This window comes from Eptesicus fuscus, chromosome 17 (genome assembly GCF_027574615.1).
Source record: "Eptesicus fuscus isolate TK198812 chromosome 17, DD_ASM_mEF_20220401, whole genome shotgun sequence".
Classification (NCBI taxonomy): Eukaryota; Metazoa; Chordata; class Mammalia; order Chiroptera; family Vespertilionidae; genus Eptesicus; species Eptesicus fuscus.
In genome coordinates, this window is record NC_072489.1 from 36,738,249 (window position 1) to 36,754,989 (window position 16,741).

The following is a 16,741-nucleotide window of genomic DNA, read 5'->3' on the forward strand; positions in this document are numbered from 1 at the left end:
ATTGTGTATGAGTGTCATCCTGGATGTTGGGGATTCAAAGATTTGGGACATGATCATGAGGTATTTATTTACTAGGTTTAAAATTAGCAGATCTCTATCTCATGTCTCCCTTCCTCCTTAATGTATCATGCACATAGATGCTGCCACATCCAACTTAAAGTGTATCATTTTCTACCACTGACTATCCAAGCTCCTTATTCTGCTGGAGCAACTAGTTGAAAGAGAAACAAATACTACTCATCTGGCCAACTATTCCATCAGTGCTATTATTACCAAGCAGAAGCCAGAACTGATGAGTACTGTGTTATTTCTTCCTGTAAAGAAACCCCAGTCTTTGGGCTGTTTTGTCAATTAACCTTTAAAAAAATGACATAAACAGTGTTCTCAATGGGAACAGTTCTGAAAAGAGTATTGGTCACATTAATTTAAATTTTTCATCACGTCAGTAGTGGCTTTTTCAAAGATGTAGGACAACTATAAGCTTGATTGGAATATTTAGTAATAGATGTTATCAGGCAAATAAGATTTTCAGGCCCTGCCAGAATTTGGTAATTGTTGCACATTCTATCCAATAGACAGTCTTTGAGTAGCAAAGTTAAAAAAAAAAAGTTAAAGTCAAACATAAAATACAGAAATAATATAACTTCTAGCCCTGGCCAGTTTGGCTCAGTGGATAGAGTATTGGCCTGCGGACTGAAGGGTCCCAGGTTCGATTCCAGTCAAGGGCACATGCCCAGGTTGTGGGATCGATCCCCAGTGGGGGGCATGCAGGAGGTAACCAATCAATGATTCTCTCTCATCATTGATGTTTCCATCTGTCTCCCTCTCCCTTCCTTTCTGAAGTTAACAAAAATATATTAAAAAATAAATAAATAAAAGTTTTAAAAAATCTAGATTGGAAACATGTTCTTAAATAAAAAGTAGTCATATAGTCCTTGATTAATGCTCAATTTAAATTATCTAGCATTGTGCTGCCGCATCTCCATACCCCAAAAGAAAGCAAATATGTGAACTGTTGCTAAGAAAAGGAGCGAACATAAATGAAAAGACTAAAGAGTAAGTATTCTTTGAATAATTAAAAATCATTGACATTTTATTTTTTGAAAAAATGCACTTATTGTCTGGCTGGCTTTTTCTCTTTAAGATTTTTGACTCCTCTACACGTTGCATCTGAGAAAGCTCATAATGATGTTGTCGAAGTTGTGGTGAAACATGAAGCAAAGGTATTACCTTTTTGGTAATCTTTGGTAATCCAGTGAGTTATTTTCTACTTAGCAGATTAAATGTCTGACTTCCTAAACTACTTACTCTTTCATAAGTATTTTTTCCTCTGAATCAATATTTAAAAATAATCCTGCAGGTATTTTTTCTTTATCATTTTTTTTGCTAGAAATCCTATGGATTTACTCAAAAGTACATTATTCCTATATATCCTTCCTTCTCTATTCCTTTTAACCACACCCCACTGTCAAGTTATCCTTAAGGTCTTTTTCTAGCACTATATTATTCAGGAAAATGTCTCCAGCTGGAGACATTCTGATTCTGACCTGTCATCATTTCCAGTATTACTTTCTCAAATCTTTTGTTCCCTGATTACCATGATGACTCCTGTTATTTACCCCTGTCACAGCATTTCTTACCCTGTGTTATTTCTCTTGACTAAAAACATAGCTCCCCATATTGGAAAATAAATACTATCATATTGGGAAGTTACTGTTTTTTAGTTGGCATTTGTGCACAAAGTATTTTATTCGTAGAATAATTATATTTTCACCCAGGCAACAAATTATAATTTCTTACCCAGGAACTTTAAAAAAATAATACTCAGTAAAAGATATACATAGTATCCCAGATTGGCATGATAGTCACCTAATTCAACAGTTTTTATAATTTTTAGCCACAGATCATTGCCTTTAAACAAAATCTTTAGTAGAAATGTACAATAAAACGGGAAGAATGGAGCTGCCCTGAATGAAGGGAGTAGAATGGACTAGAGACCCTTTCCCGTTGGGTGGGCCCCAGGCTCTTCTCTGAATGTGCTTTGCAGAATCGTTTCTGTCTGTCCTTCCTTGGGTTTCCCACTCCAGGAACCACTTAGAATTCTATAATTTCTTTTTCTGTTGCCTCTCAGTGTCTTAATTTCTCTTTGATTTGAGGGAATTCTTGATAATGTATAATCTCAATCTTTCCTATTGTAAATTATTAAATAAAAGTTATTTCTGCTTGACTGCTTGGCATATCTCATTTGTCTGTTCTATATCTTTTCACTGATTGCTTTTTTATACATGTGATTTATTACTAGAAGAATATCTGGATGCATATTAAACGAGTTGTGAAACTCAATGAAACAGTCTTGACTAGGGTGGCCAACCATCTAGGTCTGTCCAGGACTGAGGGATTTCCAGAAACACATGACTTTCAGTGCTAAAACAGGAAGTCCCGGGCAAACCAGGACAATGTTGGTCACCCTAATCGTAAAATAAAGTGGTACCCAAATAAACTTTTTTAAAGTGACTGTATTTCATATTTCAGTGAATTTTCATAGATGAATAAATAGATTAATTGCCCTGAGCATTTTAAATGGCCTTTTCAGGCCCTATAAGCCTGAAGATTAGCCATTTATAGTCTAGTTTTGGATTCATTGACAAAGTCGTACTATATTCCTGATTAAATATTCTCCACTTCCATGAATATGAATTGAACAGTTTCTCAAAACACTAGTGGCCACAGGATTGATTACCGAGAAACTTAATTTCTCAGTTATGTTTTGAGGAATTACTTCCTTGATGGAGAGGGGTGGAGTAGGGATGAATGGGGAATGTTACAGGTGATTTTTTTTTTTAATTAGGAACATTTAAGAAAGTACAACCAAGTTGAAAGAACTTTATAGAAGATAATTATATACCTACCACTTAGATTAATGTTCTCCCTCTATCAATATATCTTATTTTTTTTACACATTTCAAAGTAATTTGCAAATTACTGTGCACTTCTCAAATACTTCCACATAGGCATCATCTAGAGCAGCGGTCGCCAGCCTTTCGGACCTCACGGACCACCGGTTGGTGACTGCTGATCTAGAGGTCAATATTCATTTACAGGGTTTTTTTTTAGATGTAAAATTTGCATGCAATTTAATGCATAAATCTTAAATGTACATTTACTGAATCACCAAGACACAGAACATTATATCATGGCAGAGACAGGGCAATCTCCACCCCTAGAGACAATACCCCTTGTAATTTTTTCCTACATAGATGACATTTGCCTGTTCAAGGCCTTCATGTCTATGGATCATACAATATGTACTCATGTGTAAGGCTTTTTCCTCAATATACTGTCTTGGAGATTCAGCCACTAATAAATAATTTGTTCCTTTTTATTGCTCAGAAATATTCCATTGTGTGAATATACCATTGTATATGTATATATATAGATTATATTTTACATGATTTAAAAAGGTAGAAGATTAAGCCAATAGAAATAAACGTTTTCATGCTAATCTAATCTCAGGCTTTGTTACTGACTATACTCTTCAGGTTATTGTCCACATTTCTGGACCTCAGAGAGCCATAGAAATACATGGATTAGACTTGGGCAATGTTTAGCTTTAAATGAAGTGAACTTATTAATATTTTAATGCTAAACACAACTATTATTCAACATCTCACACTTTTTTTTTATTTAATATATTTTATTGATTTTTTACAGAGAGGAAGGGAGAAGGATAGAGAGTTAGAAACATCGATGAGAGAGAAACATCGATCAGCTGCCTCCTGCACACTCCCTACTGGGGATGTACCCGCAACCAAGTTACATGCCCTTGACCGGAATCGAACCTGGGACCTTTCAGTCCGCAGGCTGACGCTCTATCCACTGAGCCAAACTGGTTTCGGCCAACATCTCACACTTTTAACCCAAAATTGAATCTTCCTTCTGATGTCAGCTATCATGAATTGGTGAATTTAGGTTCTAGACTTGTGCATAAATACTTGCTTTGAATAGGCTTCTTAAGAGAATAATTAAGAATTTTAAATTAGTAGCAAATGCTAAATACATGATTGGGTGTTTTAAATTTTGCATTGAAGGCTAATTTCTGCTTTGTCTGCATTATTAAGGTTAATGCTCTGGATAACCTCGGTCAGACTTCTCTGCACAGAGCTGCACACTGTGGTCATCTACAAACTTGCCGCCTACTCCTGAGCTACGGGTGTGATCCTAATATCATATCCCTTCAGGGCTTTACTGCCTTACAAATGGGAAATGAAAACGTGCAGCAGCTTCTTCAAGGTATTACATGCTTCCATGAAATTAATTTTGTTAATTAACTTTTATATTTTTTCACATACCATGTAAGAGTTGGTAGTAAAAGAAAACATTTTTAGAATTTTTGACTGTTACTTCTTCCTAACTCATTATACTGTTTTTTTCTTCTATTCCCATAGGGATTTCCTACATAATCTATCAAACTCTGAAAGAACTCTACTTTCAGATAAGGTGTCTCCTCCCTTAAAGCTTGGTTCTACCTCCTAAGTAGTAGTTAATTACTCTTTCCTCTCTCTCTCTCTTTAGAGGGTATCCCATTAGGTAATTCAGAAGCTGACCGACAATTGCTGGAAGCTGCAAAGGCTGGAGATGTAGAAACTGTGAAAGTAAGATACAATCTTATGTTTTTAATTTTGTGTTTTTATTTTGACTACAGTTTAATGAATCTGTACTGTTATAATGAAGAGCCTAGTTATTTACATGTGCCTTGTTTTAAGAGGTAAATAATGCCAATCTAGTTCTCTGAAAATAAGATTCATTAAGTAATAAAAGAAACTTCAGTTTCACATGCATCTCTGTAAATGCACCACAGTCACAAATTTAAATAAATTGCATGTTCATGGAAATGAATTTTGTTTAAAAAACCTATACATTTGTTCCTTTAAAAGAATAAGGTGCCCTGGCTGGTTAGCTCAGTTGGTTAGAGCATCATCCCAATACACCAAGGTTTCAAGTTTGATCCCCAGGCAGAGCACGTACAAGAAGCAACCAATGAATGCATAAGTAAATGGAACAACAAATTCTCCCTCTCCCTTTCTTCCTCTCTCTCTAAAATCAATAAATAAAAAATTTTTTAGAGAGAAAGGGGTTTTACTAATAATAATATTCATTTGATTTTTTTTTTTTAAATATTTCTTTATTGATTTCAGAGGGGAAGGGAGAGGGAGAAAGAGATAGAAACATCAGTGATGAGAGAGAATCATTGATCGACTGCCTCCTGCACTCCCAGTATTGGGGATTGAGCCCACAACTCAGGCATGTGCCCTTGGCCGGAATCAAACCTGGGACCCTTCAGTCCGCAGGCTGACGCTCTATCCACTGAGCAAAACCAGCTGGGGCTTCATTTGACCTTTTTTTAGCACCATGATTTATTATCGGTGTTGCTTTTATTCTCCAAATGTTTATACTTTTCATGCAGAATATTCTTGAGTGTTTTGAATGTGACTCTTATGGCCTTTTTCCCGCTAGGCTTTGTTACCTAAACCAAAGAACACAAAAAATTATTTGATTGACTATTTTCTTAATTCTCCCAATTAAGAAACAATAGCATTCTGCAGTTAGTTTATTCCATGTAGTGCAATATAATTAATTTTATAATGTAATTTCTTGACTACCAGCATCAGCACTACCTAGGAACTTGTTAGAAAGGCAAATTTTCAGGCCCCAGCCCAGCACACTGAGTTAGAAAATATGGAGGTGGGAACCAATGAATATGAAAATTTGAGAATCACTGATCTAGAGCAGTAATCCTCAAACTTTAATGTGCTTACAGATCACCTAGGGAGCTTGTTAAAATGCTAGTTCTGACTCCATAGATGGGATCTGTGATTCTGAGTTTTTAACAAGCCCCAGATGTTACTGATGCTTTGATGATACAATGTACCTCTACATATATTTGCCAAAAATGCAAATTACAATTGCTGGTAATTGATACTTAGATTACCTTTACATAAGTAATAATAGTGCTAATGATAAAATTTACCTACTAGTTTTAGCAAAAGAAGATAATATAGGTATAGATGGGAGGAACAGAGGGATTCTCAATAAATGACAAGATGAATAAAGAGCAAATAGTTTCTGAGGATGCTAATTTGATGAAGCAAGAAAATAACTCAAGACATTTGAAATTTCTACTAAATGAATGAAAACAAGAAACGAGAATATGTAGCATCATATGTATGTTGTGTTCCATCCTGTAGAAATTGTGTACTGTTCAGAGTGTGAATTGCAGAGACATCGAAGGGCGTCAGTCTACACCACTCCATTTTGCAGCTGGCTATAACAGGGTGTCTGTGGTGGAGTATCTGCTACAACATGGAGCAGATGTGCATGCTAAAGACAAAGGGCAAGTACCAGTCATTGACATGGTCTCTTTCTTTTATCAGACCTTTTTAGGAAAATCTGAAAATATTTTTATGATAGGTAGTTCTTTTATTTTGAGGGAAGTCTGTTCCCTAACATTAGCTTAAATATGGCTGCTTTATTTTAGTTAAGATTTTATGATGGTTAGCATTTACATACAGACTTACTTGCATAATGCCTTATCTGTATGTGTATATATATAAAAGCCTAAGTGACCATTCAACCAGTAGCTATGATGCTTACTGACCACCAGGGGCAGATGCTCAATGCACAGACATGGAAAAGACGAATGAACCTCAGAGGGAAGGGGAGAGGGGGGAGGGCAGGAAGAGATCTTATATGCATACTAGAGGCCTGGTGCATGGATTTGTGCACTGGTGGTCTCTCGGCCTGGCCTGCGGGGACCGGGACTGGGCTAAAACCGGCAGTCTGACATCCCCCGAGGGATCCTGGATTGCAAGAGTACACAGGCCAGGCTGAGGGACCCCACCAGTGCACAAATCCATGCACCAGGCCTCCAGTATTTTATAATAACCAAGGAGATTATATTAGTGTGATTGATTTAAAAATGTTTTAATTTGATTTGATAATATTTTTCTTTAAAAATATACAATTTAGGTATTTAATACATTCTCTGCAATTTCAACTATTTCCCCCTTGCCCCCCCAAATAATTCCATCTATGCTTTCACTAAATATTTAGGTTCTATATAATCCGTATAATCTCTTCTATGGTTCAAGAAATTTATCAGCTCTATGTAATTATTTAAATTAAAACTGGGGGGGGGGGTTTGATGACAAATATGTGATACCTTAATCAATAAAATAATTTAAAAAAATAATTTAAAAAATTAAAACATATCTTTGTGTTGCATTGCTTTTTTTTTTCCAGAGGCCTTGTACCTTTGCACAATGCATGTTCTTACGGACATTATGAAGTTGCAGAACTTCTTGTTAAGCATGGAGCAGTAGTTAACGTAGCCGATTTATGGAAATTTACACCTTTACATGAAGCTGCAGCAAAAGGAAAATATGAAATTTGCAAACTCCTGCTCCAGGTATATTTAAGCACTTACTGTTGACAGGGTGTATTACGTAGAAAATGTTTAATATTTCTATAAGTCTAATATAAATTTAAAATAATAAAGGAATAGGAAGCAGTATAAGTTTCAGGAACATTATTTTAATACTTGAGGCCCGTTTTACGAAGATTCATGCAATAGGCCTTCCCCTGGCTGCCGGCACCGGTTTTCCTCCAGCACCCGGGACCCAGGCTTTCGCTCCGGCCACCTGCATATGCAGATTAACCCGCCATCTTTATTGGGTTAATTTGCATACTCCTGATTGGCTGGTGGTTGTTGCGGAGGTACGGTCAATTTGCATCTTCTCTTTTATTAGTGTAGATGAGTGTGTTTACCACACATGGATTTATTATTTATTTTATTTATTTAGATTTTTTATTGTTGACAATATTGCAGTTGTCCTCCATTTCCCCCCCTTTGCCCACCTTCACCCAGCCCCCACCTTTCCCTCCTTTGGCCTTCACTACACTATTGTCTGTCCATGGACTATACATATATGTTCTTTAGCTTATCCCTTCACCTTCTTTATCCAGTCCCCTCCATCTCCCTCCCCTCTGACATTTGTCCGTCTTTTCCATGTAACCATGCTTCTGATTCTAATTTGTTTACTAGTTTATTTTGTTCATTAGATTCCACATATTGGTGAAATCATGTGGTTTTTTTTGTGTTTCCTGACTGGCTTATTTCACTTAGCATGTCCAGATCCATCTAGTATGCTGTCTCAAAGGCTGAGGTTTTTTGAGGGTTTTTTTTAAATCCTCACCTGAGGATATTTTTTTCATTGCTTTTTAGAGAGCGTAGAAGGGAGAGAGGGAGGAGAGAGAGAGAAAGAAACATAGATATGAGAGAGACATATTGATTCGTTGCCTCCCGCACGAGCCCCCACCAGGGCAGAGATTGAACCTGCAACCCAGTTATGTGCTCTTGACTGAAATTGAACCCAAGACCTTTGGGTGTGCAGGCCAATGCTCTATTGAGCCACACCAGCCACAACAAGAGTTTTCTTTTTTACAGCCGTGTAGTATTCCATTGTGTAAATGTACCACAGCTTTTTTATCCACGCATCTGCTGGTGGGCACTTGTCAGTCTGTTCCATGTATCCATGTTTCTGGTTCTATTTTATTGATCTGGGTTGGCTATTCCCAGTTCTTGGCTATTGTAAACACTGCTATGATCATAGGGGTGCATATATTCTTTCTGATTGGTGTTTTGGGATTCTTAGGATATATTACTAGAAGTGGGATCACTGAGTCAAAAGGCAGTTCCATTTTTAATTTTTCAAGGAAACTCCATACTGTTTTTCCACAGTGGCTGCACCAGTCTGTACCAACAGTGCATTAGGATTCCCTTTTCTCCACATCCTTTCTTACCAGCACTTGTTCTTTGTTGATTTACCGATAGTAGCCATTCTAACAGGTGTGAGGTGATACCTCATTGTAGTTTTAATTTGCATCTCTCTTGATGATTAGTGGTGTTGCGCATTTTTTCATATGTCTGTTAGCCATCTGTATGTCCTCTTTGGAGAAGTATCTATTCAGGTCTTTTGCCCTTTTTTAAAAAAATTTTTTTACTGATTTCAGAGAGGAAGGGAGAGGGGGAGAGAGATAGAGACATCAATGATGAGAGAGAGTCCTTGATCGGCTGCCTCCTGCATGCCCCCCACTGGGGATTGAGCCTGAAACCCAGGCATGTGCCCTTGACCAGATTCGAGCCTGGGACCCTTCAGTCCACAGGCTGATGGCTCTATCCACTGAGCCAAACTGGCTAGAGCTTTTTGCCCACTTTTCAATTGGATTGGTTGTCTTCTTAGTGTTAAGTAAATTTATTATTGTATAAAGTCAACTATCGTTATATTAATAGTTCTCTGATTATGTTTTTTTCTTAGTACTTAAAAATAGTTGATGGATTATATAATTTATAAGCCAGATTTATTTATTTTTAATAATTCTTTATTGTTGAAAGTAGTACATATGTCTCCCTTTTCCCCTCATTGACCCCTTCCAGCCCACCACCACTCCCCTGCCCCCGGCTCTCACCACCCCATTGTCTGTGTCCATGGGCCATGCATATATGCATACAAGGTCTTTGGTTGGTTACCTCCCACCCCCCTACTTCCCCTGCCCTTCCCTCCGAGATTCTGCACTCTGTTCCATGCTTCCTTGTTTCTAAGCCAGATTTATTTAAATCTAATAAAATAGATAGTACTGATTCAATACAGGTACCAGTGTAGATATTTTACAGTAAAGACAAGAGTAAAGTTAAATTTATACTTCCTATCAATGTTTGTGGAAACTAAAAATGGTGTATTTGAAAGTTAATTTATTTTAAATGTAGTTTAAAATTTTGACTAGTGTTGCATTATAAAACCCCAATACTATTTGATTGCCTCTATATTCCTTTTTATTATAACTTTCTGTATATTAAATTAAACATTGATAACAATCTTGTTAACCTTTAAGGTAGAGTCTCAGTAAGCAATCGTTTTCTTTAGTATAGTTACATTGACTGTTTTTTCATTGACCAAGGACAAACTTAAGTCAGTTCCTCTTTTTCTCTTTTCACATGCCCAGCATGGTGCAGATCCTACAAAGAAAAACAGGGATGGCAATACTCCTTTGGATCTTGTTAAAGATGGAGATACTGATATCCAGGATCTACTTAGGGGAGATTCAGCTTTGTTAGATGCTGCCAAGAAGGGTTGTTTAGCCAGAGTAAAGAAGTTGTCTTCTCCTGATAATGTAAATTGCCGTGATACCCAAGGCCGACATTCAACACCTTTACATTTAGCAGGTAAGGGAATGAAGTTTCACAGATTTAGGCTGGTGACACCTAAGACTCATTTTATCTGAGTAAAATATCTTCTACAAATAAATGTAAAGGGTTCAAATCAAACATCTCCTAATACCACTGTTACACTCTAGTGCAGTGGTTGGCAAACTCATTAGTCAACAGAGCCAAATATCAACAGTACAACGATTGAAATTTCTTTTGAGAGCCAAAATTTTTAAACTTAAAGTTCTTCTAATGCCACTTCTTCAAAATAGACTCGCCCAGGCCGTGGTATTTTGTGGAAGAGCCACACTCAAGGGGCCAAAGAGCCGCATGTGGCTCGCGAGCTGCACTTTGCCGACCACGGCTCTAGTGTATTTGTACAGGGCAACTATACTTCATGGTCACTCTAGTAGTAGTATGTTACATTCATTAAGGTTAGTTGAAAGAGGCTCTGCCAGTCACCTTGTGTGCTTTGGAACCTTTATTTCAGGTCACCATATTTGAATCATTCTTGGTGAATGAGTTTTAGGTACAGAAACTTGAAAAATATGCCTACTTGACCCAGCCTTCCTCCTTCTGATGATAGCTGTTAAGCACAAGCAGAAAAAAAAATCTTAAAAGGCTTTCAGAAGTTACATAAACCTCTCACCAAAGTTATTTCTTATCCTACCTAATAAAAAAAGAGTAATATGCAAATTGCCTGTACCTTCGCTACACCCACAAGCCTTGCCCACCAGCCAATCAGAGTGAGTATGCAAATAAACCCAACCAAGATGGCTACAGCCACAGAGAGCAGGAGGGAGGATTGGGTTTCCCAGGCAACGGAGGAAGCCAAGCTTTCTGCCTGCCCTTACTGGCCTAAGCCTCCACTCAAAGCTACAAAGTTTCAATTATAGAAGGTAAACAAATCCAAACAGAAATGGCTGCCAGCCACAGAGCAAGCAGGAGGCTTGGCTCCGCTCCAGGCTACAAAGTTTCAATTATAGAAGGTAAATAAATTCCAGATACCAGGGCCTCCGCTTGGGTCACCAGGGGCCGTGGCTGGCCTGCAAACCACCACAGGCCCCTCGCTCAGGCCGCTCCATGCCCCAAGGGAACCCCCACCCTGATCCGGGACACCCTTCAGGGCAAACCAGCTGGCCCCCACCCATGCACCAGGCCTCTGTCCTATCTTAATAAAAGAGTGATATGCAGATTGACCATCACTCCAACACACAAGATGGCTGCCCCCATGTGGTCAAAGATCCTGCCCCCATGTGGACACAAGATGGTCGCCATAAGATGGCTAGCAGGGGAAGGCAGTTGGGAGGCACCAGGCCTGCAAGGGAGGGCAGTTGGAGGCGATCAACCCTGCAGGGGAGGGCAGTTAGGGGTGACCAGGCCGGCAGAGGAGGGAAGTTGGGGGCAAACAGGCTGGCAGGGGAGCAGTTAGGCATCAATCAGGCTGGCAGCGGAGTGGTTAGGGGGTGACCAGGCTGGCAGGCAGAAGCGGTTAGGGGCAATCAGGAATGCAGGCAGGCGAGCAGTTGGGAGCCAGCAGTCCTGGATTGTGAGAGGGATGTCTGACTGCCTTTTTAGGCCCGATCCCACTGGACATCCCTTAAGGGGTCCCAGATTGGAGAGGGTGCAGGCTGGGCTGAGGGACACACACCCCCTCCGCGCATGAATTTCGTGCACCGGGCCTCTAGTATTAGTTATAAAATACCACAGACTCGTGGCTTAAACAACAGAAATTTATTTCCTCATAGTTCTGGAGATCAAGATGTTAAGGATTAGATTCTCCTGAGGCCCCTCTCCTTGGCTAGCAGAGGGCCGGCCACCTTCTTGCTGTGCCCTCACATAGCCTTTCTTTGTTGTGAACACATCCCCGTCTCTCTCACTCTGTTGGTTCCAATCTTTTATAAGAAACCAGTCAGATAGGATGACCTCATTTTAACGTAATTTCCTCTTTAGAGGCCCTGTCTACAAGTACAGTCACATTCTAAGGTATACTGGTTGTTAGAGCTTCAATATAGGAATTTTGGAGGACACACTTGAGTACATAATATTTGTTCTAAATTTTCACCCAAAATTCAGCACTGTGCACCTTGTTTTTAGTGCAGGGTATACAACATTGTGGTTTCAGTACAGCTTTTTCAGCTACATTGAAGATGCTAGAGAATGGGCCTTTAAAATCAACTGAGCCACAGCTAATAGTTCAGTGGATTTGTGTCCTGTGCCTATATTACTCATACAACTTTATCTAAAACATGGATTAAAAAGAGAAAAAAGTAATTCAGGTGTTTCTGTCACTCTGTGTAATATGGGAGAAGGAAATCTATTCTCCCAGTTTATTTCAGTCTCAGTATGAGTGTGTTCATAGTGTTTAAGGGATAATTTTGATTAGATGTGATTTTTACCTTTAACTTCTCCCCCATGTAAGTTGGGACCCCACTCTCGGAGGAAAAGTATTACTCCATCTGTGTGTCTTTTCGAGAATTTTGGAAGTAATAAGCCACCTGGTGAGAAAAAGCTTTTCTGCTTCTACTAGCAATCAGGAGTTTCTAGTTCATGCAAGACAAGAGTGGCCTAACCTCTGATTTGAATTGTGCTGTGCATATTTATTTATATTAGCTTTTTAAATTTTTATGGAAGCTTATCTAGAACATTAACATCACTATTTAATTCTGTTGTTTTTGTAAGTGGCAAATATGTTGTATGCACAAAATATTTTTGCCCACCTGGGCAGTATTATACCTTAAGACCTTAGAAGGGCTTGTACATTCAGTGCTGCAATACTTAGCTTATAATAGTTTGTAGTTTTGTCTTTCTTTGCTTGATTTTACTAAAATTGTTTTGCCTTAGATCCTTCAGCAAAAGGATAAAAACTACAATAAAAATTAAATGTAGATAAAATATTTTCAACTATTTTAAAGTTTCAAATCATACCTGGTTTTATTTTGGCAAAGTTAACTTCCAGATTTGCTTTCAATCTGTGAGTATGTGTCAGACTATACCGTAAGAGTATGTATTAAGATAGCTAACAGTTTCAAAGATGACAGGTTATGGCATATTTATAAAATATTGTTTCACTTCATGGTTTTAGCAACACATAGGTTCTGCTGCCAGACTTGTAGAGATAAAAGCATGTTCTTGGGGTCCTAAGACCCATGCTGGGTGCTCTCTCCTGCTCTGAGGTCCTAACTTAGCTTTTATATGATTGAATGCCTTTAACTCACAGCCTTGGAAACGATGTATCTGAATTCTGGAAATTGTATATAACAACATGAAGGCAGGGACTTTGGGAAGAAGGTTTTAAAAGATACAGTCAAATCAATCAGATTTTCTAAAATGAGTAATATCATCCCTGAGAGCTTCCAACTTGAGGCCAGTGGGCAGATTTTTTTTCATAAGATAAATTTGTTAATAGACTCTAATGGGAAATTTCATATTTCTATAATTATATGTAACTATTTTTATATTAACAATTAAAAGTAATTTTACTTCTTTTCTAAATCAGCTGGTTATAATAATTTAGAAGTTGCAGAGTATTTGTTGCAACATGGAGCTGATGTGAATGCCCAAGACAAAGGAGGACTTATTCCTTTACATAATGCAGCATCTTATGGGGTAAGTTCTTCCATGTTACCTTTAAAAGTCTTTGAGATTTTCAAAGTGAAAATCAGTATTACAGTTCAATGGGAATTTAGCTTGACTGTCTCATTTTATAGAGAAGTAAATATGAGGGCTAAAGAGGTTAAATAACTTCCAAGATTCAATTCTGAATCTATTGTAAGCCTACTGTGAGATGTACAGCACATTTGTCATTCATTTTACTATCTTACCAGCGATCTTTTACTTTCACTAAGCTGTTGATTTATTTGTTGGTGCCTAGGAAACTCATTGGAATTCATAGGAATATGTAGTTCAGATGCATTATTCCTGACTTTTTATAGCCCTAAATGTTGCCACCAGTATTGACAATCTCCAGTAGTATAATTTGGATAATCGAAGAAGGCTGCTTATTTATAAATTGTTGTTCAGCAGTTATAACATCTGAATAATTGAGAAATTGTTAAAGTCAGACTAGTTCACTCTTTTGTCAAATTCTTCGTGTTTTCTAGATAATTTCTCAAGTAATTTAAATATCTACTGTAATTTTTAATTACCCATAAATTATGATGTTGGGGAGAAATAGTTTTTCATTTCTAAACTAAGTATGAATACATGGAAAAATAGGTATAGAACTAGTTTCTTTTTAGGAACTAAAGTGTAATAAAATTTCAGACTGTAACAGGAATATTTTCTTTTACAGCATGTAGATGTAGCAGCTTTACTAATAAAGTATAATGCATGTGTCAATGCCACGGACAAATGGGCTTTCACACCTTTGCATGAAGCAGCCCAAAAGGGACGAACACAGCTTTGTGCTTTATTGTTGGCCCATGGAGCTGATCCTACTCTTAAAAATCAGGAAGGACAAACACCTTTAGATTTAGTTTCAGTAAGTGATGGGCTCTTTGAAAAATCTCAGTGCTTTTCTCGCTTTTTAAAATTCACTTGGTATATATAAAATGTCTTCATGGTGAATGTGTAAAATCTGTTTTTTAGCCCAATTTAAATGTAGAACTTTTTTGGTATTAAAATATAATAACTATGCCAAAACCGGTTTGGCTCAGTGGATAGAGCATCAGCCTGCGGACTCAAGGCTCCCAGGTTCGATTCCGGTCAAGGGCATGTACCTTGGTTGCGGGCACATCCCCAGTAGGGGGTGTGCAAGAGGCAGCTGATCGATGTTTCTAACTCTCTATCCCTCTCTCTTCCTCTCTGTAGAAAATCAATACAATTAAAAATATATATATATAATAACTAAATAATAGAATTATTAGTTACTGGGTTTTAAGTACTTTGTAAAATGGAAAAAAGAAGTACAAAGTGTAACTACTTACATTAGTTGGGAAAACAAAATAGGCACAAGCTCCCATTGAATACTGGCAGGGAATACAGGTGCAGGATAATACAGGACATGGGCCTTGAGGAATTTCCCCAGCTGGGAGCATTGCCCTCAGGTGCAGCCACAAAACCTGCTTCTAGTAGATTCCCTCCCACACTACCTCATCCCAAAGTTCCTATTTCTTCCCCACCAGAACTGTTCACGAAACAAGCTTGTTTCTCTCATTTCCTATGGAAGTCTTTTCTTCCTCTCCTGAGGGAACTCCTATAGGAGTCTCCATACTAGTGTCTACCTCTGCTTTGGCCACTGTAACACAGGTACCTGTCTTGCCTCCACCACTGGGGAAATTGACCAGAGCAGTGAGGGAAAGGAGAAGAAATTCTTGAGTTAGGAAGAGAAGTCTCTTCTGCAGACTGCTTTCACTGAGAGAGATTCCATTGTTACAAGTTACATTGAAAAGCTAATTTAAGAAACATCAATCAGAACGTCAAATCTCAGGGAAGGTAGGGGACAGTGGGGGTAAGGGGGAGAGATCAACCAAAGGACTTATATGCATCCATATAAGCCTAATCAATGGACACAGACAACAGGGGGGTGGGGGCATGAATGGGAGGTGGGGGGTAATGGGGGAATAAGGACACATACGTAATACCTTAATCAATAAAGAAATTTTTAAAAAATTTAAAAAAAAGAAAAGCTAATTTAGTTTAAATACATTGGAGGTTAAGTAGATTTTTCTCAGATTGATAGCCCAACCATATTTGCAATGTTTTTTTCAGGGAAATGTCTTACCCATTCCAAACTTCCTTAAAAGTGAACTTTTCTTGTTCAGTCCACTCATTTATCAGTCCACCAAATATAATTGACAATGAAACAAAGTGCTCTAGAGAACATGTGTGGGCTTTAGAGTTGAACAGACTGCCTTAGAATTCCACCTCTGCCACTTTTAGTTGTACAATCTTGCAAGTTGCCTAACCTCTAAGCCTCAGTTACCTCATCTATAAATGGGGATAAAATATATTTGGTTAATATGAGAATTAATGTACTTAAAGTCCTTGGCATGTACCAGGTGCATAAAAAGCACCCAAAAATAAATGGTGCTAATATTATTTTTAAAGGTTATATACAAACTATGAGTCCCATGAGAGTCCTCAGACTCTGGGGGAACAAAAGGATAGGGATTGGGTAGTCAGTATAAATCACTAACCATGAAAACAAGTACTGATTTACTTCTTGCTGAATGTTAATTACTTAGTGTCTTAATTGAGCATTATGAAAGAATGGTATATGTCACTAAATTAACCTACCAGAAAATTTGGGGATTTTTTTTCAATTCTAGCAAATTTGACTAAAATAATTATCTTTGTTAACCCCCCAAAAACGTTCAGTTTTGAGGAACAAATATCATTGAATATTTTAAGACACAAACGATCATGATGTTTGCTAAAGTTTCGTGTAGGTTAAATTACTTCTTCCAGAGTAATTGCGAGTGTTAAAAGCTTTTACCTTTTTAAATTGGTATTTTTCATTGTAGTATCAAAATTATG

At 37.9% G+C, this 16,741-nt stretch overlaps 1 protein-coding gene across 3 annotated transcripts in view; it reads left to right on the plus strand.

The window, feature by feature from the left end:
• TNKS2 (tankyrase 2) overlaps window positions 1-16,741 on the plus strand; it is a 56,336-nt gene that overhangs the window by 21,453 nt on the left and 18,142 nt on the right. For 2 of the 3 annotated variants that reach the window (XM_008156912.3, XM_054728621.1), the window contains exons 10-18: window positions 965-1,056; window positions 1,145-1,223; window positions 4,119-4,290; window positions 4,573-4,652; window positions 6,246-6,391; window positions 7,300-7,465; window positions 10,060-10,279; window positions 13,761-13,870; window positions 14,556-14,744. In XM_008156912.3, coding sequence (XP_008155134.2) covers window positions 965-1,056; window positions 1,145-1,223; window positions 4,119-4,290; window positions 4,573-4,652; window positions 6,246-6,391; window positions 7,300-7,465; window positions 10,060-10,279; window positions 13,761-13,870; window positions 14,556-14,744 — 1,254 coding nt within the window. The remainder of the gene's footprint in view (window positions 1-964; window positions 1,057-1,144; window positions 1,224-4,118; window positions 4,291-4,572; window positions 4,653-6,245; window positions 6,392-7,299; window positions 7,466-10,059; window positions 10,280-13,760; window positions 13,871-14,555; window positions 14,745-16,741) is intronic. The other variant, XM_054728622.1, reaches the window with a different exon arrangement.